The sequence below is a fragment of the Oryctolagus cuniculus genome, chromosome 5 (assembly GCF_964237555.1).
Source record: "Oryctolagus cuniculus chromosome 5, mOryCun1.1, whole genome shotgun sequence".
Classification (NCBI taxonomy): domain Eukaryota; kingdom Metazoa; phylum Chordata; class Mammalia; order Lagomorpha; family Leporidae; genus Oryctolagus; species Oryctolagus cuniculus.
Window position 1 is genome coordinate 131,601,558 of NC_091436.1, and position 27,856 is coordinate 131,629,413.

At 41.4% G+C, this 27,856-nt stretch overlaps 1 protein-coding gene across 3 annotated transcripts in view; it reads right to left on the minus strand.

The window, feature by feature from the left end:
- ZFAND3 (zinc finger AN1-type containing 3) overlaps positions 1 to 27,856 on the minus strand; it is a 330,808-nt gene that overhangs the window by 64,117 nt on the left and 238,835 nt on the right. For all 3 annotated transcript variants that reach the window (XM_070074120.1, XM_002714678.5, XM_070074121.1), the window contains one exon: positions 18,463 to 18,645. In XM_070074120.1, coding sequence (XP_069930221.1) covers positions 18,463 to 18,645 — 183 coding nt within the window. The remainder of the gene's footprint in view (positions 1 to 18,462; positions 18,646 to 27,856) is intronic.

The following is a 27,856-nucleotide window of genomic DNA, read 5'->3' on the forward strand; positions in this document are numbered from 1 at the left end:
AAGTGGAGGATTAGCCAAGTGAGCCATGGCGCCGGCCCTGGGATAAGTCTTAAAATACAGACACCCAGGCCCTGCTTTGGGAAATTTTCATGCACTTAGTTGGGGGTGGGCATAGGAGGAGATTAGGGTATATTTCTAAACCAGCTGAATACAATGTAAACATAACAGAACAGTTAGTTCCAGACTCTGATAACATTTTCTTTGGCTAGGATCACGGAGTTCTCACAACACAGTGAGCTGCACAAAGGACGAAAGTCAATAACTATTTAACTATTAGAATACTTTTTTAAAAGGACATAAAATAATTTATATAGTAAAATTATAACAGAAGAGAGAAACAGTCCAATCAAAACTAAAGAGGGGCCGGCGCTGCGGCATAGAGGGTAAAGCCACTGCCTGCAGTGCCAGCATCCCATATGGATGCTGGTTCAAAGACCCAGCTGCTCCACTTCCAGTACAGCTCTCTGCTATGGCCTGGGAAAGCAGTAGAAGATGGCCCAAGCCCTTGGGCTCCTGCACCTGCATGGGAGACCAGAAGAAGCTCCTGGCTCCAGATCAGCGCAGTTCCCATTGTTGCAGCCAACTGAGGAGTGAACCAGTGGATGGAAGACCTCTCTCTGCCTTTCAAATAAATAAATAAATCTTTAAAAAAACTAAAGAAATATGGCTGGGACTCATGAATTAACACTATTTACAAATGTCTTATGAGTATTTTCAAATAAGAATCATTATCCCATCTACAGGTTAACAGTGTATTCTTTAAAGAATTTCTGGTGAATGAATTTCTGTGTATTTGGCAAATATGCAAATAACTTTTAAATCTACCTAGCACATCTCAACATGCATCATCATGAGAGTGTCCTCCAGAGAGCTTGTTAAACTAACAACCCAATCCAATGTATTCAGTACATTACAGTGAAGTACAAACAGAACCATAGTTGAGCAAGATAAATTGACGGCAAGAGTATCTGGCAGTGATAATATATCCCTGCTTTGCTAATTGGGCAATATTATAAACAGAGGGCTTGGAATTAAGGTTGGTCTGGCAAACTATAACCTATAAAACACTTTAAAATTCAGAATACAAGTATACGAGCACCACACATACATTCTACACTAATTGCTCTGTCATTTGAAACTCCTGTAACTCTCAAATAGAAGGAGCAGCCACAGGAGATTGCAGTATCTACCCTTACACAATTAATTTCAAATCAACTTCATTAAAATGAATGTAGGAAAGTAAGGGCCACTCAAGGGAAATCTCTATAGGTTTCTGTCCACAAGAAACACCTAACAGAGAACCTAGGTAGTTACAGCAAGTCACAGCATTGGTGGCTGATGCTGAGGGTCAACATCAGGGTACTTCCTCCATTAAAGGAACAGAGCTGGCTTTTCCTTTCTGAATTTTCTAATCGCTGCCTGAGAAAGGGTTTTTTTTTTTTTTTTTTTTTTTTGCTATACATCAACATAAACTCTGCACCGATTTTTGGCCATTTTTCTTTCCAAGCAGTGTGGAAGAGACCTAGTAACTGATGAGCAAGGTGAGGAAACCTCTATGTGACTGTGGGATCATTAGGTGAATGTGGAATGTCTGTAGGGTAGGACTAAGGCTGGGAAAATAAATGTTTATTTACTTACTTACTTACTTATTTGAAAGGCAGAGTTACACAGAGAGAGGAAGACACAGAAAGAGGTCTTCCATCCATTGGTTCACTCCCCAGATGGCTGCAACAGCCAAAGCTGGGCTGATCCAAAGCCAGGAGTTGGGAGCTCCTTCCTGGTCTCCCATATGGGTACAGGAGCACAAGAACTTGAGCCATCTTCTGCTGCTCTCCCAGGTTCATCAGTAGGGAGCTGGATTGGAGGTGAAGCAGCCAGGACTCAAAACGTCGCCCATATGTGATGCCGGCAATGCAGGCTGAAGCTTAACCCACTGCACCAGAGCCGGCCACAATAAATGTTATTTCTAAGCAAAGAACAATTCAAACCATTACCTTTTCCTTATATTAGTGGCAACTGAGTTTGGAAACATAAGGTTTTTTAAAAAGATTTATTTGAGAAGCAGAGTGTGGAAGGGAGAGACAGAAACAGACACAGAGATCTTCCATCCACTGGTTCATTCCCCAGATGGCTGCAAGAGCCAGGGCTGGACCAGGCCAAAGCCAGGAGCCTGTAACTCCATCAGGATATCCTTTGCAAGTGGCAGGACCCCATGCACTTGGGCCCAGCTCCTATTGCTTTCCCAGGCACATTAGCAGGCATCTGGATAGAAAAAAGAGCAGCCAGGATTTGAATTGGTTCTTGGATATGGGATGCCTGGGATGCTGGTAACACAGGTGGTGGCTTAACCCATTGCGCCCTATCACTGGCCTCAGAAAAACAAGTTTTGGGCATCTTAATGTTACTGAAATGTTATAAAGTTCTTTGCTTAACATGCCAGCCTTTCCAGGCATTTAGAACCAGACTGATACCAAGATTAAGCACTCAGAACTAACTTGTAGCCAGTCATCATCAATGTTCTTTACTAAAGCAAATTAACTGAATTCTTTCAAGTTTTTTAATTCTCTGCAAATATTTAACAAAAGCCTAGCATTTTGCGTTTGATATTATATTCAGGGGACCTTCTTCTAAAATAACATCAAGTTTCAACAAGCTAAGAGTTTGGAATTTGTAAGCAAATAATGTCTGTGGAGTCTTTTGCTTTGTGACGAGAAAAGTCTGAATATTCTACCTTTTTTTCTTAGAGCGTTTCTATTCCTGTATTAAATGTGTCATACATAACGCAGCACTGTGGGCCTCCTTTGCAATTCCACATGAAAATCATGAAATGATATTCTTCAGTTATATTCCCAACAAGGAAGTTTTTATAGCACCTGCAGTAAGGAAGAGGATTTTCTTGGGGAAACTGATTTCAGCCCGATAAAGCTGAAGACATGGGTCAAATCTGCTTGCTCACTTCTCTATGGCCTGCAAAACCAGGACTAAGTAGATAACTTTTTAACTGTCAACACAGCTAACATTTTAAACCAAAGTAACAGAATTCTTAAACCTATTCAGCTTCCTACTAAGTTACTGAGCATGTTAAAAATCCTCCGCCTGCGGCGCCAGCACACCAGGTTCTAGTCCCCGTCGGGGCGCCAGATTCTGTCCTGGTTGCCCCTCTTCCAGGCCAGCTCTCTGCTATGGACCAGGAGCACAGTGGAGGATGGCCCAAGTGCTTGGGCCCTGCACCCGCATGGGAGACCAGGAGAAGCACCTGGCTCCAGATCAGCGCAGTGTGCCAGCCAGCGGCCGCGGCAACCACTGGAGGGTGAACCAACGGCAAAGGAACACCTTTCTCTCTCTCTCTCTCACTGTCCACTCTGCCTGTCCAAAAAAAAAATCCCCGAGCTACTCAGCTACTCATTTGCAGTCAGTTCCATAGGTTACTGGAAGATTGACTCAAGGAGGAAGCGGAGAACACTGGTTTGGAGAGGATAGCTGTATTTAGACTAGGAATCCTCTTAAGCACTCAAAACCCAAGGCTGGATAAATAAAAATAGCATTTTCCCCTAACTTTGCTTAGAGATCAACCATCTACTCCGGAAGGTTCTGTGAAAACAGCTGTGAAAACTGGTTATTTTTGGCTCCTGCTTCTACTAGCCCTCATTGGCTGCAGTTAAATCATGTGCTGAAACACATCAATTAGGAAAAATGGACTGTCAAGGAGTCAGTCAGCTAAAAATTGCCAGCAGCTCAATAATCAAACAAATCTTCTATCAGCTTGTTCATGGTAACTGCAAAACATTAATACACAAAAATAGCCATTCCTTCTGCAGATTTATAACACTTCAATTCTCCTGCTTAATTAACATGACATTTACATAACAGTATCTAATTAATTTCCAAGGAAAGGCACTGTGGGCTAATTAGAAATGCATCATCCTTTTTAAACCAGCGTGTCAATTCAGCTCTATCATAATTGTACATTGTTTACCTTTGCAGCATCTCACTTTTCCAGGCTCACAGTTTTATGTGTCTGTGTGTGTTAAAATATATTTACATATTTATTTCAACAGCATAGTGACAGAAAATAAGGGAGAGACATAGAGATCTTCCATCTGCAGGTTCACGCCCCAAATAGCCATGACAGTGGGGAATAGGCTGGGCTGAAGCCAGGAGCCAGGAACTCCATCCGGGTCTACCACATGGGTGGTACAGACCCAAGCACCTGGACCATTATCTGCTGTTTTCCCAGGCACGTTAGCAGGGAGCTGTATCAGAAGCAGAGCAGCCTGGACTCAAACTGAGGCTCTGATACAGGATGCTGGTGTCACAGGTGGTGGTTTAACCCACTGTGCCACAATGTTAACACCCACCTCCCTACTCACAGTTTGAACAGTGATTTTGGACTAAAGATTCAAGAGCTGCAGTTTTTTCCTCTCTCTGAGATTCAGAATGTATTACCAGGGGTTTATTGGTAAGGCTTCTAAGAAAAATAATCTATGTAACAGAGATAAAAAATTATCCTCTCCTGATGTAGTCAAATTAAGAATGTAAAATTAATTTTTAAAAATATTCAAACAACCAGGGCCTGGCATTATGGCACAGTGTGTTAAACCTGTGATTCTGGCATCCTATGCAAGTGCAGGATGGCACTCTGGCTGCTCCACTTCTGATCCAGCTCCCTGAAAATGTACCTGGGAAAGCAGTGGAAGAAAGCTCAAATACTCGGGCCCCTGCCACCCTTGTGGAAGACTTGGATAGAGTTCCAGGCTCCTGGCTTCAGTCTGGCCCAACCCTGGATGACAAGGCCATTTAGGGAATGAACCAGTAGATGGAAGAGCTCTGTCTCTCCCTCTCGCTAACTCTGCCTTGCAAATAAATAAGGAAATAAATTTTTAAAAAAGTATTCAAATATTCTATATCTCTCCTGTAGTAAAATATTCCTTATTTAAAAGCCTTCAACATACACAAGGAGTATTTAAAATAGTAAACAGCTGACAGGAATCAATTAGCACCAAGGACAGATCAAAATGTACAAGAAAAAAAGTCATTTCTTCAGTAAAGAAAACCATTTGTAACTTCACCCTAAACTTGCAATTCATGACATGTCTTAATCAGAAAGGACACACTTAATCTGTCTACATAATTGAGCTTGAAAAGCACCATTGATTAAAAACAAGGATACATAAAGATATAATGAATGTGGATCTAAGTTTATAGGACATCTTCAGGACAGGTAACAGCCCTCCCACTTCTCCAAATGAAAACTTTCAAGTTAAACCATTTACAAAGCTTGTTACATAATCTAACTGTTCATTTCCCAGTTAGAAGTTCTAACTCGAACCCTTTGCATGATCTCTCATACCATTTAGATCTAAATTAGAGATTTAGGAGAAGGCGATTTTCAAAGTGGATCAGAACTTGCTATTGCTAAGAGTGGGTGCTGTAGTACAGTGAGTTAAGCTGCCACTCAGCATGCCTGCATCCCACTTTGGACTGCAGAGGATCAAGTCCCACTTCTGGTTCTGATTCAGCTTCCTGCTAATGCATCTAGGAGCAGAAGATGATGGCTCAAGTACTTGGGTCCCTGCCAACATGGGAGATCCTGATGGAGTTCTGGGCTCCCAGCTTTGGCCTGGTCCAGCCTCTGCTGTTGCAGCTATTTGCTGGAGTGAACCAGCAGAGGGAGATAGCTCAGTGTCTGTCTCTCTTGGTCTCTCGTGCTGCCTTTCAAATAAATAATGTCTTAAAAAAAAAAAAAAAAAAAAAAAAAAAAAACTTGCTCTTGGTAGCTTTTGTATTTTGTTCATAAATGGCTTCTCAACAAATTTCATTACCACTCTACCTTGACTCTCTTAAATAGTTACAGTGCTAAGTAGTCCTGCAAATATTATAGTGCATATATATATATATGTGTGAATGGATGTGCTTACTATTAACCTATTCAAAAGAAATAAAAAAGTAAAATTATCATATACCACCTTCTCCAGGAAGCAGCACTAAGAACTCAATGAATTAGAATGCCTTCCATCTGCCCAGGACTGACAGACTCCTTAACAGAGTGGAGATGGACATCCCTGCTGGGGCCAGGGAATATTTTGCAAAGAAAGCTCTCTCCTGACCCAGCAATAGCATTAATGGAATAATAACCTCAAGGTAGGGGTAGCTTTATGCATCTTGGTAATTAAAACATTAAGGTTTAAAATCTGCTTTGACTACTGAATAAAAACAATCTAGACCAAAAGCAATTACAGGATATATGTAGCTATCGAGAAGGGAAATTATTAATATGTTGATGCAGCATAATGGTCTACAGACTTTTTGGTTTTAGGATTACATTTTTACACTTTAAAAGCTATTGAGGCCACTAAAAAAACTTTTCTAGAGGTTATTTCTACGATGTTTATATGAAATTGAGAATTACAAAGTTTGTTAATAATTTCATTTAAAATGACATGAAAACATTCTTTTATGAAAAAACTAAATTTTTTTGGTTTTATTTTTTAGTTACAGAGAGGCAGAGGCAGAGAGAATGAGAGAGAGAGAGAGACAGAGAGAAAAATCTTACATCTGCTGGATCACTCCCCCAATGGCAGCAACAGCCTGGGCCAGGCAGAGGCTAGGAGCCAGGAGCTTCATCTGGGTCTCCTATATTGGTACAGGGGTCCAAAGACTTGGGTCATCTTCTGCTGCTTTCCCAGGCACATTAGCAGGGAGCTGGAGTAGAACTGGAGGAGCTGGGACTAGAACTGGCACCAGCAGCCGCTTACACAGAAAATGTAAAAACATCTTTCATGGAACACAAAGGACCCTGGGTAAAGCAGTTAAACCTGATTTTAGTTTTTCAGATGTCATCTTTCACCTGAATCCTTATTGCCCACCCACCAGGGAAAAAAAAAATCTTTCCTAAATATTGAGATATGACATTCACCTTCACCACCACCACCACCACCACCACCACTTCAATACGAAATAAAGTTCAACAGCAATTAATAGTGAAATTCCAAGATACTGCCTTCCTGGGGATCAAAATTAGACTCCCTTTTTTTGAGAGATCAAAATATCTACTAGCTAACAAAATCAGCTCTAAATTTAGACACAGTTTTGTTTTTCTCTTGTGACAAAGCATTTTGAATCTGGATATGAAATCACTGGCTGCCACCTCTCCAATTTAGGCTTCAGTTTTGACTATTTCCAGGCTTAACTAAGGCCTAACTCAGATGTCTACATTTGCATTTTAACATCAACACAAGCACGAGTCTCATAACAACATTAATGGAAACATCACTTGACACTGGAAGAGCTTTTCTCTTTTTTGATATAGTTTAGTGAGCAAAAGCTTTCTCAGCAAGGGAAGTGACTAGTGCATGTTCTTCATAAGAGGCCTCACAGGAAAAAACAAAGACAAACAAACAAAAACCCCACAACTATTAAGAATATTTGTCCTGGGGCAGCGCTGTGGCACACTGGGTTAAAGCCCTGGCCTGAGGCGCCGGCATCCCATATGGATGCCGGTTCTAGTCCCGCTGTTCCTCTTCCGATCCAGCTCTCTGCTGTGGTCCGGGAAAGCAGCAGAAAATGGCCCAAGTCCTTGGGCCGCTGCACCCACGTGGGAAACTCGGAAGAAGCTCCTGGCTCCTGGCTTTGGATTAGCCCAGCTCTGGCCGTTGTGGTCATCTGGGGAATGAACCAGTGGATGGAAGACCTCTCTGTCTCTACCTCTCTCTGTTAACTCTTTAAAAAAAAGGGGGGGGGGGTATTTGTCCAGACTGTCTCATAGACTTTTACAAAGAACTTGGAACACAGGTACCCTTACTCCCTGCCTTCTGGCTGAGCCTCTCTCAAAGGTATCTGTACCACAGCTGGCAGTGTGTTCAGGTGAATGAAGATACTCAGTCCAACCACAGAAACCAATCAGCTTGTATACTAACAGACCTCCCTTTGCAATTATTAGTCAGAAACATCACCATCTCCATTACTGCTTTTCTGGAAGTGCAAACTTTCCTTCCTAAAGACAGTATCCTACTGTTTGATTAAACCTAAAGAATCCTCTTTTTGATGGGTCAAACGGATGAGCCAGAAAGTGAAATGTTTATAAAATAACAGAGGACATGAACACACAACATAAAGCTACAAAGCCTTTTGTTACTGACAGCTCTGGATTTTCAGAGAAGTTCACAAACACAAAGCATATTCATGTAAGGTTAAAAATGACTACTTACACCTTCACACAGATGCCCTATTATAATGTAATCTTTTCAGCCAAATATTTTGGTCATAAATAAAGCTTAGATTTAGTTTAAAATGAGCACAGTGTCACCCATTACCTGTATCTATACAAAATAAAAACAATATGACAACCTGCAAAGGGCTAAAGCTGTGAGAAGTACAGTTGTTCACTATGACCTTTACTTTCACAGAATACAGAGCATTTAATAACAGCATTAAAAAAGTCTGTATTTGCAAAGGGGAGAGGGTTGCCTGCAGTGATAACGCTGCTTCAAAGCCTAGTCTGAATATCAGTAACAGTAAAAACTTCATAGGTGCCTGGAAGTCCTTATGGGAAACTAACTTATTTGGAATTTTTTTTAAAGATTTATTTTTTGAAAGGTGGATCTACAGAGAGGCAGAGAGAGAGAGAGAGAGAGAGAGAGAGAGTAGAGAGAGGAGAGAGAGTAGAGAGAGAGAGAGTCTTCCATCCATTCTTACATGGCCTCAACAGTGGGAGTTGGGCCGATCCAAAGCCAGCAGCCAGGAGCCTCCTCTGAATCTCCCACATGGGTGCAGGGGCCCAAGGACCTGGGCCATCCTCTACTACTTTCCCAGGCCATAGCAGAGAGTTAGATCAGAAGTGGAGCAGCCGGGACTCAAACCACCCCCATAAGGGATGCTGGTACTGCAGGTGGCAGCTTCACCCACTATGCCACAGCACCGGCCCCTATTTTATTTATTTATTTCAAAAGTCAGAATTACAGAGAGGCAGAGGCAGAGGCTGTGAGAGTGAGAGAGTGAGAGAGTGAGAGAGTGAGAGAGTGAGAGAGTGAGAGAGTGAGAGTGAGAGTGAGAGTGAGAGTGAGAGTGAGAGTGAGAGTGAGAGTGAGAGTGAGAGTGAGAGTGAGAGTGAGAGTGAGAAAGAGAAAGAGAAAGAGAAAGAGAAAGAGAAAGAGAAAGAAAATCTTCCATCCAGTGATTTACTCACAAGATGGCTGCACCGGTCGGAACTGTGCTGATCCGAAACCAGGAGCCAGGAGCTTCTTTCAGGTCCCCACATAGGTGCAGAGGCCCAAAGACGTGGGCCATCTTCTACTACTTTTGTAGGCCATACCTGAGAGCTGGATCAGAACTGGTGCCCATATGGGATGTCTACATTGCAGGCGGCGGCTTTACCTGCTTTGCCACAGCACCAGCCCTGGAAACTAACCTTTCACATGTGCAGACTTGTTAAAGGACTCTTAAAGATGAGTATTAAAATTTTTGCCAGCGTTGTCTTTTGCAACTGGAAATCTTGATGGGGGAAGTTCAGATAATAAAAGAAGTATCTAGGAACAAACCTGTTCCTTCACCATAGGTTGGTGCCTATTTGCAGAGGGAAACACACAGACACTCCCAGAAGCCCGAGATGAATTGTCACCACCACAGGAACCAAAACTTCAAAATGAAGTAGGGACACTGCCTTTTTCAAGTGGCTTTGTTTTGAGATTACTGTATGGGACAAAAAATAATCAAAATATTAAGTAGTACAGGCAATGAGAAGACCCTCTTTTGTGCAAAAAAAAAGTAGATTCCAAAAAGTAAGAAAAATTTAACACCAAACCTTTCAAAATATTTCTATCAGTAAGCATTTACAGAGTATTGTCTTGCCAAGTATTGTTCTAGGTGATCCAGGGCTGAGCAAAGCAGCATAAAATAAAGTCCTTGGCTAATCTGGGACTTAGATTTTAAACCTGTGCAGATATATGACATTCTCATGTCCAAAAGGTAACTGACATAAGACTGTGTTACAGGTAAGAGGTACAGGGATTCCTGAGAGGAAGTAATCCATGAGAATGAAATGATTTGCAGCTGGGCATTAAAGAGCATGAATACAAATAATGAGTATGGCGCCAGGTGTCTTCTGGGTCAGAGAGAGTCTAGATGGCTCAGAGCCGGCAGCAGTACTGTAAGGGGTAAATAGGTCAGATACTGAGGGGTTAGATTAGGGGGGAGGCTATGTGTTACAACAATCTGAGTGACCATCCAGGCAATGAGTCAATGAAAGGATTACTTTTTAACAAGATTACTGACAGGAAACTCATCCAATAGGTTTATAGACTATAAGGAGGCCAGAAGCAAGAACAGTCTGGAGGTTATGACTATAATCCTGTGAAAACAAAGGTATCAGTGACAACTTCCCAGACCTTTAATATTTTTCCACTGAGCGTTATAACCTGAAGGATTATCAACAACATCAGAGTAACTAAGAGTATATAATACATACTTTAAAGTTAAGACCACATTTAATGGAAGAATTTTTTTTTTTTTTTTAATTCCAGGGCTGGTGTTATAGCATACAGTGGTTAAGCTACCACTTGCGATTCTGGCATCCCATACTGGGAGTTCAAATCCCATCCAGCTTCCTACTAATGCACCTAGGAAGGCAGTAGATGATGGCCCAAGTACTTGGGACTTTGCCAAACATATGGGAAACCTGGACGAAGTTTATAGGCTTCCAGCAGATTGAAGTACTCATCCACTCATGCTCTCACACTCACTTGTACTATCAAATAAATAAATCTTTAATAAATATATATGAATACTATGTACTTTTATTCCAATAAATTTAGAAATCTAGATGAAATTTAAAAATTTATAAAATTGTATAAAATATCATAAAATTTTATAATAATACGGTAGCTTCTCCTTTACCTGTAGGAGAAAGCTCCAAGACCCCATATGGATACCTGAAACCACAAACAGTACCAAACCCTAAATATACTGTGTTTTCCTATTCACCTGTCAATGATAAAAGTTCAATTTATAAATTATGAACATTAAGACATTAACAATAAAAAAGAACAATTATAGAGACACACTGTAATAACACTGCCAGTATCACTACTCTTTCAGTTATTATTAAGTAAAATGAGGTTACTCGAACACAAGCACTGATACCACCAACAGCTGATGCGACAGCTGAGAGGTCTACTCATGACTACTGGTGCACATGCCGGACAAAGGGATGATTCCATACAGGGCAGGATAAGACTTCAGTTCAGTGTGAGATTTCATCACGGTACTCAGAACAACACACAACTTAAAACTTAAAAATTTTTTCTGGGATTTTCCACTTGATACTTTTGAAAATGAGGTAGAAAGTATGAATAGTCCAATAATCACAGAACACAAAGGGCTCACCACATCCTACTTGGAAGAAAAGTTATGAGGTTAGTCATTATGACATTCTTCAAGTTTCCAAAGAACAGCTGTCACATAGTGTCAGAGCCTAACAACACAGGAAAAGATGAAAAACTTTCTAGAAGACAACATAACTAATACCAAAACTAGAAAAGAATAGCATGCCTACCACATATACACACGTACACATACAAAATGGACTCTTACTAAAAAGATGTCAAAATTTCAAATAAAATTAGCTTTTTGAACCCAGCAGTACACTGGAAGATTTATTCAAAGATTGCAAAGATGGCATAATACTGGACATGTATTAAGAGATTACATATTAAAGGAGAAATACCATTATAATCATCTTAAGTGATGAAAGGCATTTTATAAATGTCAACACCATCTCTAATTTTTAAAAAAAGGAACAAGAAAGCTATAAAAAATAAGAATTTCCTTGATAATATGAGGGTACTTCAAAAAGCTTATGGAAATAAGAAATGAAAAGATAAGTTTACCTGGTACAAAAACAACTTTTTTGAAATCCATGCATATTTGTACCTACAAGGAACCTAAGCAACTATTGTATTTGTATTTTAAATACTCCTAGGGGGCCAGCGCTGTGACATAGCGGGTAACACCGCTGCCTGCAGTGCCAGCATCCCATATGGATACTGGTTCGAGTCCCAGCTGCTCCTCTTCTGATCCAGCTCTCTGCTATGGCCTGGGAAAGCAGTGGAAGATGGTCCAAGTCCTTGGGCCCCTGCACCCATGGGGACACCCAGAAGATGATCCTGGCTCCCAGCTTCGGATCAGCGCAGCTCTGGCCACTATGGCCAATTGGGGAGTGAACCAGTGGATGGAAGATTTCTCTCTCTGCCTCTCCTTCCTCTGTGTAACTCCTTCAAATGAATAAATAAATCTTTTTAAAAAGAAAAGAAATCCTTCTAATATAGTTTCATTAGAATTAGGAATAAGAAAAACACTAAGATGAAGCAGCAAAAAAGAAATTCCTACCTACCTAACATTATGAAATAGAAATGATTTCTTTAAGAAAACACTCCTGAACTGGCTCAAGTCCTTTTACATTTTATAGAGATTAACTTAATGATGTCACACATTGATTCCTGGTGAATTACATCCATTCAATTCAATACAGCAAATAAACTGTACATTATCATACTGTACTACAAAGTAGCAATCTCTTTAGAACACAGAACTAATAAAAACAGCATGCTTTACAGAACCAGATTCAGGACAAATAAATAAATGCACTGGCGCGGGGGGGGGGGGGGGGGGGGCTTTAAATTAAAATTAAAAGAGATATTTAAAGTTTGGGCATTCTTCATTATGGGAAAGAACTTTTCACTTTGAGACTAATATACATCAGAAAAGCTCCATCTGTTGTATAATTATCTCTGATAAACAGCCTGATGCTTCGAGCTTCATTAGAGAAAAGGGAAGGGACAGGCACACACAGAGAGAACTGTAAATAAATCTCCCCACCATATTTCATTTAAAACTAGCCCAGCAGGAAGTCATAAAATATTTTTTTAAGAGGTAGTATTTTCTAAATGCCTTTCTAGAAGTCAGCCAGATTTTCCCACTATCTAGCTTCCTATAGAAAAGTATAGTTTGAGAAAAAAATTGGTTTCACTTAGATATTATTAGAAATTTAACTGGCAAAAACAAAGTTTAGCCACTTTGTGGCAGTGATATTAATTTTTCAGGGGACAAGTAAGAGCTTCTCAGACAGTAATGAAGATGAGCAGCCTATGAGGCCCAATACATGTTCAAAGACTCAGGGCAGGTGTAGCAAGGACATCTGTTAAAACCCACTACCCTTTTTGTGCGTGTGTTTTAAATCCCTAGTGGAGCTAGAATATCACCAGAAACTTTAACCATTAAAAATCTCCACTGACATCATGGTTGGTTTGGTTCTCACTTTTTCTGTGGATTTTCTTTCAGCTAACAAAAGCATTTCCTGAATGGACACATTAGGGAACAGCAGGGGGAAAAAACCACAAGTATTACAGATGCAAAAGGCCCAGAACAGAGTTCTGGCCCCATCCTGTGACTGGAGGTAGGTCATCAATCTCCTTTCTTTCATTTGTAGAACAGGAAGGAAAATACCTGCTTTATCTGTGTTGCACACTGTCAGGATGACCCCAGGAACATGTTTGTCAAAGTAATTTATTTATTTATTTATTTTTTTGACAGGCAGAGTGGACAGTGAGAGACAGAGACAGAGAGAAAGGTCTTCCTTTGCCGCTGGTTCACCCTCCAATGGCCGCCGCGGCCGGCGTGCTGCGGCCAGCACACTGCGCTGATCCGATGGCAGGAGCCAGGTACTTATCCTGGTCTCCCATGGGGTGCAGGCCCCAAGCACTTGGGCCATCCTCCACTGCACTCCCGGGCCATAGCAGAGGGCTAGCCTGGAAGAGGGGCAACCGGGACAGAATCCGGCACCCCGACCGGGACTAGAACCCGGTGTGCCGGCGCCGCAAGGTGGAGGATTAGCCTAGTGAGCCGCGGCGCCGGCTTCTTGTCAAAGTAATTTGTGAAGCTGGGTTTGCAAACTTTTTCTGTGAAGAGCTACTGGGTCTGGATCTGCTTTTGTAGCACAGGGCAGCCATAACCAAAACATAAGTGAATGTCCATGTGCTCTGATAAAACTTCATTTACGAACACTGAAACTTGAATTTCATATAATTTTCACATTTCAGAAAATACTATTCCTTTGATAATTTTCAACCATTAAATAAAGTAAAAATCATGCTTAGCTTGTGAATGTTACAAAAATAGGAAGAAGGGAGAGATTTGGCCCAGGAGCCATAGTTTCCCAACCCCTGTTGTAAACTATTATTTTATAAAAATGCTGGTTGCTATCTAATTAATATGTTCCTCCCAAGAGTTTATGTATGACCACTCCCAAGACCACTATGTATGAGCTACATCCTGTTGGATTACAATGTCAGAATATCTGAAAACAAGCTAATTTCTTGCCATTAATCTTCCCACAGCAGGCAGAAAGAAACAAACCAGCCAAGGTCTCTCCAACACCTCCATTCCCATTCAGTAGGTTGGTGGGACCTGGGATGAGGGTTGGGGAAGCAAAAGTTGAGATGGGCATGTACAATAAAGGCTCCCAACAGGTCCTTAAGTAGGGATGTCCAAGCCTTTAAGAGCATGCCAACAAAAGCTGACTTACAGAAGAGACGAACTCAGCACTTTCCTCATCTTCCAATAAGTCTGTAAGAAAAGTCTTGGAGCAAGCACAACACAACAACTGACTGCAGTGTTCCAACCACAACCCAACATTATCCTTTCTTTTCATTGGGTCAAGAAACATAACTATAGGCATCCCAAACAGTGGCTTAATGTGCTGCACCAAAGAATCAGCCTTTCAAACAAATAGATACATAGATAAAACATGTAGAATAATGCTAAGATGCTCAATAAATGGTAGCTATTATTATCTCAGTCTGACACACATTTTGGTGCCTGAATTGTTTATTGTGTCCTGATCCTAGTAGGCGTAGCTCCAATCTGGGTTCTATCAGGTTAAGATGCTGACCAGCTCCAAATTTTCTCTTAAATCAGTTCTTAACCTAAAGGTCATGATGAACGTTTCTGAAATTTTATGCAAAACTGGTTAGAAATAGGTGGTGTGTATTTTTTCTAAGACTATAAGGATCATAGCTTTCATCAGCTCTCTCCATTAAGTACATGACCTCAGATTTTTAAAAAAACAAAATCAGAATCTACTGCCTTTAATATTATCACTACCATTTTTTCCTCCTCTAAGATAACTTTCTATACCTATCCTGACCTTTACTGAGTAAGTTATAATATATATTTTTTTAAGATTTATTTATTTACTTGAAAGTCAGAGTTATACATAGAGAGAAGGAGAGGCAAAGAGAGAGAGAGAGAGAGAGAGAGAGAGAGGGAGAGGGGGAGAGAGAGAGAGGGAGAGGGAGAGGAAGAGGGAGAGGGAGAGGGAGAGGGAGAGGGAGAGGGAGAGGGAGAGGGAGAGGGAGAGGGAGAGGGAGAGGGAGAGAGGGAGAGAGGGAGAGAGGGAGGGAGGGAGGGAGGGAGGGAGGGAGGGAGGCAGGGAGGAGTCTTGCAACCACTGGTTCACTCCCCAGTTAGCTGCAATGGCTGGAGCTGCATCGATCCAAAGCCTGGAGACTCCTCCGGGTCTTCCACCCCGGTGCAGGGGCCCAAGGACTTGGGCCACCTTCTACTGCTTTCCCAGACCATAACAGAGAGCTGGATCACAAGAGGAGCAGCTAGGACTTGAACCGGCATCCATATGGGATGCCGACACTGAAGGCGGCTTTACCCACTATGCCACAGTGCCAGCCCCAAGTTATAACATTTTTAACATTCTCTCTGCCAGTATAATTCTTCCTGTTTTCAGTACTGCCAGGTTACTTCTTAAAAAAAAAAAAAAAAAAAAAAAACTGTAGTATTATCACTTTCTTGGCTCATAAACATGGCTACTATTCAAAGTCCAAACAGAAGGCATTGAAGTCTTATGGCTTGGCCATAATCTACCTTTTCAGCTTTGTCCTCCACTCTCCTCCCTAGGTGGCCCTAAAGGAGTCACTTGCCATTAAGGAACTCCATGCAGCTTTCTTCCACTGCTTATTCTACTCTGCTAAGAGAGTCTTTGCATCACTTTCTACTCATGACTTCCTATACCAAACCTATACCCTTTTTCAACAGTCTACCTTTATTTCATTTTTTAAAGATTTATTTTACGTACTTGAAAGGCAGAGACAGACAGATAGACAAGGAAGAAGAGATAGAGATGGATGGGTGGGAGAACTTCTTCCATCTGCTTGTTCACTCCCCAAACAGCCGTAACCGTCAGGGTTGGGCCAGGCTGAAGCCAGGAGCCAGGAGCTTCATCTGGGTCTCCCATGGAGGTGCAGGGGCCTAAAGATTTGGACTATCTTATGCTACTTTCCAAGGCATATTAGCAGGGAGCTGGATTGAAGTGGAGCAGTTGGGACTCAAACCAGCGCCAGTCACTGTCTTTAATACATAAGGCCTATTCCAGCTCTCTGCTGTGGCCAGGGAGTGCAGTGGAGGATGGCCCAAGTGTTTGGGGCCTGCACCCCATGGGAGACCAGGATAAGTACCTGGCTCCTGCCATCGGATCAGCGTGGTGCGCCAGCCGCAGCGCGCTAGCCACGGCGGCCATTGGAGGGTGAACCAACGGCAAAGGAAGACCTTTCTCTGTGTATCTCTCTCACTGTCCACTCTGCCTGTCAAAAAAATAAAAATAAAAAATAAAATAAAATAAAAATACATAAGGCCTATTAACGTGAGTGTACACGAACACGGACAATGGTTTCTCAACTTCAGCATTCCCCATATGTCAGGCCAAATATTTCTTAGCTGTGAAGGGCTGTCCTATGTAATGTAAGACATTTAGCTTCCCTGGCCTCCAGATACCATCGATGTTGTAGGGGTGGCAGAAGAGGGATCACTCCTGGTTAAAATTCACTGATACACTAGAACAAATATATTTATCCCTTGCTAAACAGTAAATTCTTAGAGGACCATGATTATGACCTTCTTTATATTCTCAATATTATGAAGTACAGTAGTACATGATAGATTTAGGTAAATATTTTTCTCTGCTAATCTTTCCAAAGTTAATTTTTTTTTTTTTTTTTTTTTGACAGGCAGAGTGGACAGTGAGAGAGAGACAGAGAGAAAGGTCTTCCTTTGCCGTTGGTTCACCCTCCAATGGCCGCCGCGGCCGGCGCACCGCGCTGATCCGATGGCAGGAGCCAGGAGCCAGGTGCTTTTCCTGGCCTCCCATGGGGTGCAGGGCCCAAGCACCTGGGCCATCCTCCACTGCACTCCCGGGCCACAGCAGAGGGCTGGCCCGGAAGAGGGGCAACCGGGACAGAATCCGGCGCCCCAACTGGAACTAGAACCCAGTGTGCCGGCGCCGCTAGGTGGAGGATTAGCCTAGTGAGCCGCGGCGCCGGCCAGTTAATAAAATATTCTAACATGCCACATTTTTAGATTTTCACCAAGCTTGAAACACTAAATTTAAGTTTTTTTAAAAAAGATTTATTTATTTATTTGAAAGAGTTACAGAGAAAAGGACAGCCAGAGAAATAGAGAGTCTATCTACTGGTTAACACCCCAGATGGCTGCAACAACTGGGACTGGGCCAGGCTGAAGTCAGGAGCCAGGAGCCTCTTCTGGGTCTCCCACGTGGGTATAGGGGCCCACGGACTTGGGTCATCTCCCACTCATTTCCTAGGCAGATTAGCAGGGAGCTGGATCAGAAGTGGAGCATCTGGGAATCAAATTTGCGCCCATATGGGATGCCGGGACCAATGCGCCACAGCGTCAGCCCCTTTTTAAGTAAAATTTTTGAGAAGCAGAAACTGTTAAGCCATAATATTCCTATATTTTCCAACAAACCCTATCAGTTATAGTTGTGCCCCAAAAGAGATGCTTCTAGTCTAAAGGTTAAGCAGACAAGGGACTTCCCTATCACACACATTACAGGATTCTATCACTAAAGACTATAACAGAAACCATCTCCACCCCCTTTCAAACAGCCTATGCCATGAACTACACAGTGTTATCATCTCAGCGAAATACTTAGAAGAAAGAGTCAATTTCCAGGTAGGTAGGGGTAAGGGTTTCAAGTCTAGGCTTCTACATCACAATGAAGCTCCTTAGAAAGGGACTGATACTCCACAGAGTTAAAAAGAACAGATTCCTGGGCCTCCCTCCAGACCAATTAAATTGGAATCAGAGAACAGTGCTGAAGTTCAAAATTATTCTACAATCCCAAGTGAATTCCAATGTGCAGCCAGGGTGAGAGCCACTGCCCTAGCTGATTCAAAAACCTCGTGAACCTTGACAGTTAATATAAAAAGCTATCCCTAAAGAAGACCTTAAACTCTACATAATGGCTAAAACTTCTTGAACTTGTTGTGTCTGGGGACACGTCTAAGAACTGTGGTTGTTTTCTAGGATTAGACAGTAACAAGAAACTCACGACACAGTTCCTAGGTTGCTCCTGCTACCACCTCTCAGAATCTGGGCACTTACATTCCTCTTTATTCGGTGAAGGTACATTCAGTTCTGTCGGAAGCGGCTGCTGGCTGGGACTAAGAGTTGGTGTGGTTATCGAGGTATTGTTGTTGTCACTGGTGGTCTCTTCAGGAAACAAATCTGATTGGCTGTTACTTGTACTTGGAGCGGAATCATCATCTGGTTGTTTCTTTTGAAAATCTAAAGAAGAATGAGAAAACCAGTTTAAATATAAGGAGTTCATAATCTCTTGTGAGTATCAGAAAACAATATAAATTAGTATAGAAATTAAATACAACAGCAATAATAAAGACTAACTTGGGTCATAAAACAAAATGGAAATGTATCCATATCAAGTGCCTGGTTCAAGTCCCAGTTGCTTTGTGCTTCCAATCCAGCTTCCTGAAGACGCACCTGGATGCAGCAGATGATGGCCCAAGTACTTGGGTACCTACTGCCCATGTAAGAGACCCCAGAGGACTTTTAAGTTCCTGGCTTCAGCCTGGCACAGCCTAAGCCATTGCAGTTATTTGGGGAACGAACCAGAGGATGGATGATCTCGTTCTGTCTCTCCCTCTGTCTCTGTCACTCTGCCTTATAAATAGAATAAATAAATCTTTAATAAAAATGGAAATAAAACGCTGGTCAAAAACACACACAGGGGCTGGTGCTGTGGTACAGCAGGTAAAGCTGCCTCCTGTGATGCTGGTATTCTATGTGGCCACTGGTTCAAGTCTCAGCTGCCCAACTTCCAATCTGGCTCTTTGCTAATGGCCTGGGAAAAGCACTGGAAGATGGCCCAAGTGTTTGGGAGACCTGGATGAAGCTCCTAGCTTCCAGCCCTGGCTGCTGTAGCCATCTGACAAGTGAACCAGCAGATGGAAGATCTCTTTGCCTCTTGCTCTGCATCACTGACTTTCAAAAAAACAAATAAATCTTTAAGACAGACAGACATTGGTAGGAGCAACTAGAGTTAGTTTTCTAAGGTCTTTAATTGTTCAGATGAATAGAATAAAATCACATTCTGATTTTAATGTTCAACTTTGCAAAATCAAAGAGGCATGTAAAAAATTTTAAGAGTAACCAGTAGAAGGAAAAAAGAAACAAAGCAAAGCTTTTCAAACCAACAGAGGACAGAAAAAAGGAGGATGAACAAAAAACACATAGTAAAATGTAGAAATAAGCATAAATATATCAAAAGTGGTAGTGAATGTAAACAGACTAAACCAAAAAAAGCAGAAAACTCAGACTAAAGCCCAGGCTACATTCAATTCACTAACATTATACTAAAAGTATAAACATGAGGACACAGAATATTTAAAATACACAAAAGTATATTTTAAAATGTAGCAGGCAAATATAAATGGAGAGCCAGCATAGCTGAAGCCAGTTAGCTGATATATGTTATCAGATATATAGACTTTAAGGTTAAAAAGTATTACCAAAGATACAGAGGATTATTACATAATGCAAACTGAATACTCTTTATCCAAAATATTTGGGACAAAAAGTACTTTAGATTTCAGGTGTTTTTGTACTTTGGCATATTTGCATATATACACACAATGAGAGATTTTGGGGACAGGACCAAGTATAAACACTAAATTCATGCTTCATGTGTTAAATATTATTTTTAGTGTGCCAGCATTTTTACTGTAACTTGTCAGTGAAGTCAGGTGTGCAATTCTCCACTAAAGTGCCATGTCCAGCACTTTAAATTTTTTTGCATTTGGGTTTTTTAGATTATGGATGTTCAGCTGGGGGAGTCTATGCAACAATTCCTTCTATTATTTTTTAATATTTAAAAATATTTATTTATTTGAGGGATAGTTACAGACAGGGAGAGGGAGACAGAAACAGAGAGAGAGGTCTTCCATCTGGTGGTTCACTCCCCAAATGGCCAAAGCCAGGAGCCAGGAGCTTCTTCCAGGTCTCCTACCAGGGGGCAGGGGCTCAAGCACTTGGGCCATCTTTCACTGCTTTCCCAGGCCATAAGCATGGAGCTGGATCAGAAGATGAACAGCCAGGACATGAACGGCCACCCATATGGGATGCCAATGCCGCAGATGGAGGCCTAGCTTACTATGCCACAGGGCTGGACCCCAAACATTCCAAGATTGGAAAAACACTGAAATCTGAACACTTCTGGTCAAAGCATTTTGGATAAAGGATACTTGTATAACTGTCTCAAACAAAACATTCAGCAAAATTAGAGATTTATAAGCACACATAGACCCCAATGTCCAATAGTTAGAAAATACATTTTCAAGCCCATGTGGAATACTTAGAAAACTAACACTTCGCTGAACTTTGGCCACTTATGTTAGGATATACAGCAACAGGCTCAACAAACACAAAAATCTTCATACGATACCAAGAATGTGACGTGACCAAAGAGCAATTAAGGTAGAAATCAGCAACCAAAAGTTCTATACTTTTGGGTCAAATTAAAAATAAAAAAATTATGTCTTTCAGCAAACTATAATTAAGTAACATATAAATATCCAGAAAAACTTGCACATGCATTACCTACACCCCTGTTATTTCATCCCTAGGTATGTTTGTGAGAAACTCAACTCACATGTTCAAGAAGACATAGAAGAGGATGTTAACTACACGCCTTTTTTTTTTTTTTTTTAAAGATTTATTTATTTATTTGAAAGACAGAGTTAAAGAGAGGGAGAAGGAAAGGGAGAGTCAGAGAGAGAGGTCTTCCATCTACTGGTAAACTCCCCAAACGGCTGCAACAGACGGAGCTGAGCCGATCCAAAGCCAGGAGCTTCTTCTGGGTCTCCCACTCAGGTGCAGGGGCCCAAGGACTTGGGCCATCTTCTGCTGCTTTCCCAGGCACATTAGCAGGGAGCTGGTTAGGAAGTAGAGCAGCTGGGACTCGAACCAGTGCACACATGGGATACTGGTGCTGCAGACAGTGGCCCCTCAAATATATTGTTTAAGGATAAGGATATTTAAACCATTTTAAATCCCCAAATATTAACAAAATGCAGGTTATTAATTACTTCTTAGGCTGAGGGAGGAGGTGTGGCAGTGAGAGGCACAAAGAAATGTTTAGAGATACGGGGCCAGCACTGTGGCATAGCAGGTAAAGCCACTGCCTATAGTGCCAGCATCCCATATGGGTGTTGGTTGAAGTCCTGACTGCTCTACTTCCTATCCAGCTCTCTTGCTAATGGCCTGAGAAAGCAGTGACAGATGGCCCAAATCCTTGGGCCCGTGCACCTGTGTGGGAGACCCGGAAGAAGCTCCTGGTTCCTGCCTTTGGATTGGCACAGCTCCAGTCATTGCAGCTAAATGGGGAGTGAACCAGTGGAAGGAAGACCTCTCTCTCTTCCCCTGTCTTTCTGTTAACTCTGCTTTTCAAATAAATAAATAATTTTAAAAAAATGGAGACAGGTAATCATTTGTTAGCAGAAAACAAAGTAAAATGGTATATTCATTCATAAAACATCACATTCTACATAGAAGTTAAAATACACGAATAAAGCTGTAAGTATAACAGAAAAATCTCAGCAACAATATAGAGAAAAGCAAATTACAGAAGAATATATAATAATATGTATATAAAAATTCAAAATATGTAAAAATAATTGATAGGTAAACAATAATTATAAGAGAAAGACATAAAAGGAAATGATACATCAAATCCAGGACAGTGCTTATCTCCTGGGGGCCAGGGATAAGGAGAAGAACATGGTTCTTTATTTCAATTCTGTGACTTTTTATTTCTTCAGCTGGTGGTCAATATACAAAGAATGATTATTATCTATAGTCGCTGTATTTTCATTTTAGAATTCTAATGCTACTCTGTGAAGTACAGATTATATTTTACTAAATCAAGTAACGAAAGTAAATGCAGATTCTTACCATTCCAGAAGCTTCATTTTTTGAACCACAGAGATACTGCTGCTAACACCTATAACTGCATCCCAATCACTGCAGTTTGACACATTCAGAGCATACGAATTGCTAGCGTTTATGATGCATTTACATGTGCCTGGCATTGAACTATTTATTTCTACAATTCACTTATGTTAATGCTCAGGAAAATCCTAACAGAGCAAGTATAAATAATACCATCTCAATGATTTAAAAACAAAAACTGAGGTCAAGAATATTTAGGTAATTTGTGTCAATCCAACAGCTAGGAGCATCAGGGACGGGTCCATTTGACAGCAAAGCCCATCATCTTTACTGTCACAGCCGCAGGATGCAGAATGGCGAGCACTAAACCCATTCCCAGCACCACTAGTGAGTACACTGAATTCAGTGGGAGTCACTACCTTGCTGCTCTGAGCAGTGATCACTAGGTCCCACTACTTCCTTTCTGTGGATTTTCTCCTAGCCATTTTTCTTACTCTCCAATTTTTGACATTTTAAAATGGCTTATTTTCTCAATGTTATTATTAATAAAGCACCTTCAAGACAAAGGTACTATATGAATGGAATGAAGACATTACAATGCTACTACCATGTTTTTAAGCCATGTCATCTCATCTCATCAGCTTGTCTATGTTGGTAATCACTGTGTCCTTCCAGTAACCTAAAAGAAGTGAAACCAAGTCATCATTCTATCATCAAGCACAATCCCCAATGTCTTGAGACAGACACACAGAAACTCACTCAGGCACAGTAACCTTTTGAAGTTAAATGATGTTGATGTCTGAAAGACAATTACCCAGTTCCACTCAGCGCATGTCTGTTATGCTCCTCAGCTGCCAGGGAATTTTTTTTTTCAGGTTTTCTTTTGTGAATCAGCAGTTGACATGATGTACCCTCTTTTAACCCAGGCTCCCATTTATGCCTCTTCTACATCTCCACAGAGTGATGGTGTCAAAACATCATCAGACTAACGGTATTCACTGTAAACCAAACTGGCAGCTCCCAAGCTCTAAATATTCTCTGCTTGAATGAAAATAAGAACCAAAGAATCACAGAGTTTGACTCCTAAGAGTGAATTTAAAGATTCTGCTCAGGGGCTGGCACTGTGGGGTAGTAGGTAGAGCTGCCGCCTGCAGTGCCGGCATCCCATATGAGTGCCAGTTCAAGTCCCAGCTGCTCCACTTCTGATCCAGCTCTCTGCTATGGCCTGGGAAAGCAGCAGAACATGGCCACGTCCTTGGGCCCCTGCACCCATGTGGGAGTCCTGGAAGAAGCTCCTGGCTCCTGGCTTCGGATCGGTGCAGCTCGGGCCGTTGTGGCCATCTGGGGAGTGAACCAGTGGATTTAAGACACACACACACAGCCTCCCTCTCCCTGCCTCTCTGTAACTGTGCCTTTCAAATAAATAAGAAAATTTTTAAAAAAGAAAAAGATTCAGCTTAATGCCCTCACTTTACAAAGAAAGCTGCAAAGAAGCTAGAAAGTTAAGAAACTCACAAATTTAGAATTAGTCCTAAGAATTTTCTAACTATGATGCAAAAGTGAGCAGTTTATACAATACAAAGAATTTTACAGATAGACCTAAAGTCAAATCCTAACTTTGCTATTAAGTGGCAAATGGCTAAAAATACTTATTTTTCAGAGCCCAGTTTTTAAAACAAAGGGAGATAATTATTCATTCCTCTCAGGATAACCTGGATTAAGTAAGAAAATATACATAAAGTATATGGCACATGGGTACTCAACAAATGATAGTACTTAAAAACAAAAGGTATTTTCTTGTTTGGAGAAAGGGCCACTAGATATTTTGCATCATATCCCTTACTCTCTTGTGCCTTTCTGAGTCATGCAACTTTAGGGAGGTGGGAGAGAGAAAGCAAACCCCAGAAGTCTACTGTAAAGATGAAGTTGAGCAGATTCACATGCAAAGAAGTAAAGCAAAATACAAGACAGAGCTACTACCTCCCATCATGCTACACTCAAAAGCAGTGCAGATGAATGCTCTAGAACCAGCTGCTTCATCTAACAGAGATACAGGGAAGGACTGCACACTTTTTAGTGTACAATGTTCATATAATTGAGAAAAGCAGTCATCTTCAAGCTTATCCATCCCTATAATGAGAAACAAGCAGGATTACCTATTTGTACAAATTGGTGGTGATGGAGCAAGGACAAAAGCCTCAGTCCATTTTGGCCTCTTACCTTCATGACTGGGGGGGGGGGGGGGACACCACTCCAGAGCTGCATTCCTGCCCTGCCTTGACCACTGGCCACAACACTATCTTGATGGACTTGATGGATCAGTGGCTAGCCTTAGCTCTCTCTCCCCATTACCTCAACAGCTCAGCCTTGGCCCAGAGCCTTCCAAGCCCTCTCAACTTACTTCAAGCTACATAAGCCACTAGTTGGTGTGAAAAGGCATGCTCTCTGCTGAGTTTGCAGGTGGCTCGCTCTTTTCAGGTTTATTCTCTAAATAAACCTGCTCTGGCTGGAGTCTGTGTTCTGTCTTCTCTTCATCTTACTCTCCTATCTTTACAGGTGGAGTTAATGGTACAATCAGAGACGCACACTTGCCCTTGAATAATGCTGTAAGAGTCTGTCAGAGGTTTATATGAACTGCTACTTATAAAACCTGAGTAAAAATGTTTGAATTGTAATGGGATTACTACTCAAGAGCGGACAGTAGTCAAGATATTTGTAGTTTACCTAATTATCAACTAGAGGTGTACATTAGCAGGAAGTTTGAACCAGAAGTGGGGCCTGGACACATGGTCCAATTCTCTTGGCACACCTTGTGATTTACCACAGCATGATACTATCTATGGTATATAAGAATTAATTATCTGTTCACCTGTCAGTTTCCCACATTATCTAGGACCTAGGACTAAAATGGGGCTTAGTAAATGTTAAATGGATGAATAAATGGCCACATGTTTTCCTGTAGAAATCCATCACTGGATTACATATGAAAGTATTTATTAACTATTATTTTAAATCTGTCACAAACTACTTTGTATGTCTATAAGGGCAGTCATGTGGGTTAGTATTTCTAAAAGATGAAGTGCTCAGTACTCAAGAATCTCTATTTTCATAATCAATACATGAAGATGAGAAATTCAACCACACTTGTTCCAACTCACCTATTAAGACTAACTGGCTCACTAATAAGGTTTCTACCTCATTACTATTACAGACACTAAAGCTGGGTATAAAGAAAATTAAATAGGAAATGAAAAAGGAACTAAGCGTTAAGTACCTACTATGAGCCAGGCATTCTACCAAGGGCTTTACACTTCTTTTCTCATTTCATCCTCAAAATAAACTGGGTGGCTGACGTGTCTTCTCCACATTTCAGCAGAGGGCAGTGGGACACAGCAAGGTTGGGTAACCTGCCCCTCCTAACAAGTGCTAGACGGGTGGGTTTGATTGAAAACCAGGTCAGTCTGACTCTAATGTCTTGTTCTCTTCCCTACAGTATGCACCTCTGAGGCAGCTGCCTCCCAGTTTGCTAAAATACATGAGCTTGCAGCCCACAGGGAACACTCTGCCAGTACCCACATTCCTGATCTCTAAACCCTACCTGACCTTATATCACAGATTTCAATTCTACGTTCCCACAAGTCACATTACAAGTGACTGGTAATGTAATTTCCCTGCCTTAGTCCTTCAATGGCCTCACTGCCCTAACACCATGATGATCATAAATCCTAAACATGGCTTAGTAGTGAGAAGTTCCTTCAGGAACTGGCATCTGGCTACCTCTTCAGTAACATCCTAAACCACTGCTCTTCCTCTCTACTCTCTCTCTCTTTCTCAGGTCTTTCTCATTTCTCAAACCGCCAAGCTCTTTCTCTACCTGGAGTACTTAGATGATGGCACATAGGAGACTTTATCCTAGTATTCCCTTTGATAACTCCTACTCATCTCTAAAGTATAAACCCTGCTTCCTTGTGGAAGTCCTTAAGACTATCCATAGGAAGTACTATTTGTTGAATGAGTCTTATTCACTGCTTACCCTGCCACACAGCATACAATATAGACTTGCTGAATTTAACTTATTGGATACTAGTGAACAAATAAGCCTTAAGAATATTGTTCTCTTAGGCAATAAATTTTAAATTTCTTTATAGGAAGTAAGGGTGCATTTACATACTATAGAAAACAGTAGGCAACCTTGTCAACGAGGTATCTGGATTTACAAATTGTCCCTGCACAAATAAAAAAACTTCCATACTACTCATCATGGGTAGTATCTGGTCTTGATGGGACTCAAAAGGTCTCTGAACACTAGCATCGTGGCTCACTTGGCTAATCCTCAACCTGCAGTGCTGGCACCCCGGGTTGTAGTCCTGGTTGGGGCGCTGGATACTAGTCCCGGTTGCTCTTCTTCCAGTCCAGCTCTCTGCTGTGGCCCGGGAGGGCAGTGGAGGATGGCCCAAGTGCTTGGGTCCCTGCACCCACATGGGAGACCGGGAGGAAGTACCTGGCTCCTGGCTTTGGATCGACGAGTGCCGGCCATAGCGACCATTTGGGGAGTGAACCAACGGAAGGAAGACCTTTCTCTCTGTCTCTCTCTGTCTCTAACTCTCTGTCTCTCTCTAACTCTGCCTGGCAGAAAAAAAAAAAAAAAAAAAAGGTCTCCGAAGTCATCTTCTGTTTGTTTAGACTCAGTCCACAAAACTGCAAACTTGTATCTGAGAATACAGATAATATTAGATTGATACTCAAAAGCACATCCTCAAATGCTTTTTTCAAAAGTAGTAAAAAAGAGAACATATGAAACTGACAAAGCTTACTCCTATCTGTAATCATGTTTGTTTTATAATCTGGTTTATCACTAAAATTCTACAGTCCCTAGATTCTCTGCAGCTACGGAGCAGACTGCTCAGAAGTATGAACTAGCAAAAAAAGTTATTTGGAGTAAGGCTTGTTTCTTATGCAGCAATTATTATGCGCACTATACAGTTTTCCCAGCAATAGTGTCTCATATTCATTTACAGGGCATAAATTAACATGTTAACTTTACTGCAAATACCTAACAATTTATTAGTACTGCAATAACATGCTCAAGAGACCCATTTACCTCAGTTCAGTCTAACCAAAAGTGTCAATTTTTTAGAAACTGAAAACACAGAAACTTTCTGAATATTGTGACATTAACCTATTTCCAACAAAACGTGCATTTGATGACAAGCATACATATACACAGGTCAATCACCAAAATTACCAACATAGCGAGGCATACTTTGGAGAAAATTAGGCAAAGCTGACTAAACTAGGCAAGTTAAAACTCAAAAACAAACCAAAAAGCTGTCGCTATCTGTTCACAGCTGACCCTTGGTACCATCTAGACACCTCCCCTAAACCAATCCTTAATGGCATTCACAAATCACAAAAATGGCATGAATGCGGCATGCACCTAACTGCTTGAGATGCTGGAGCTTGTGAGATTATTTCACTCCACACCTACAGCTTCAAATGACCCATCAAGACTTCAGTGACAATAAAGAATTAG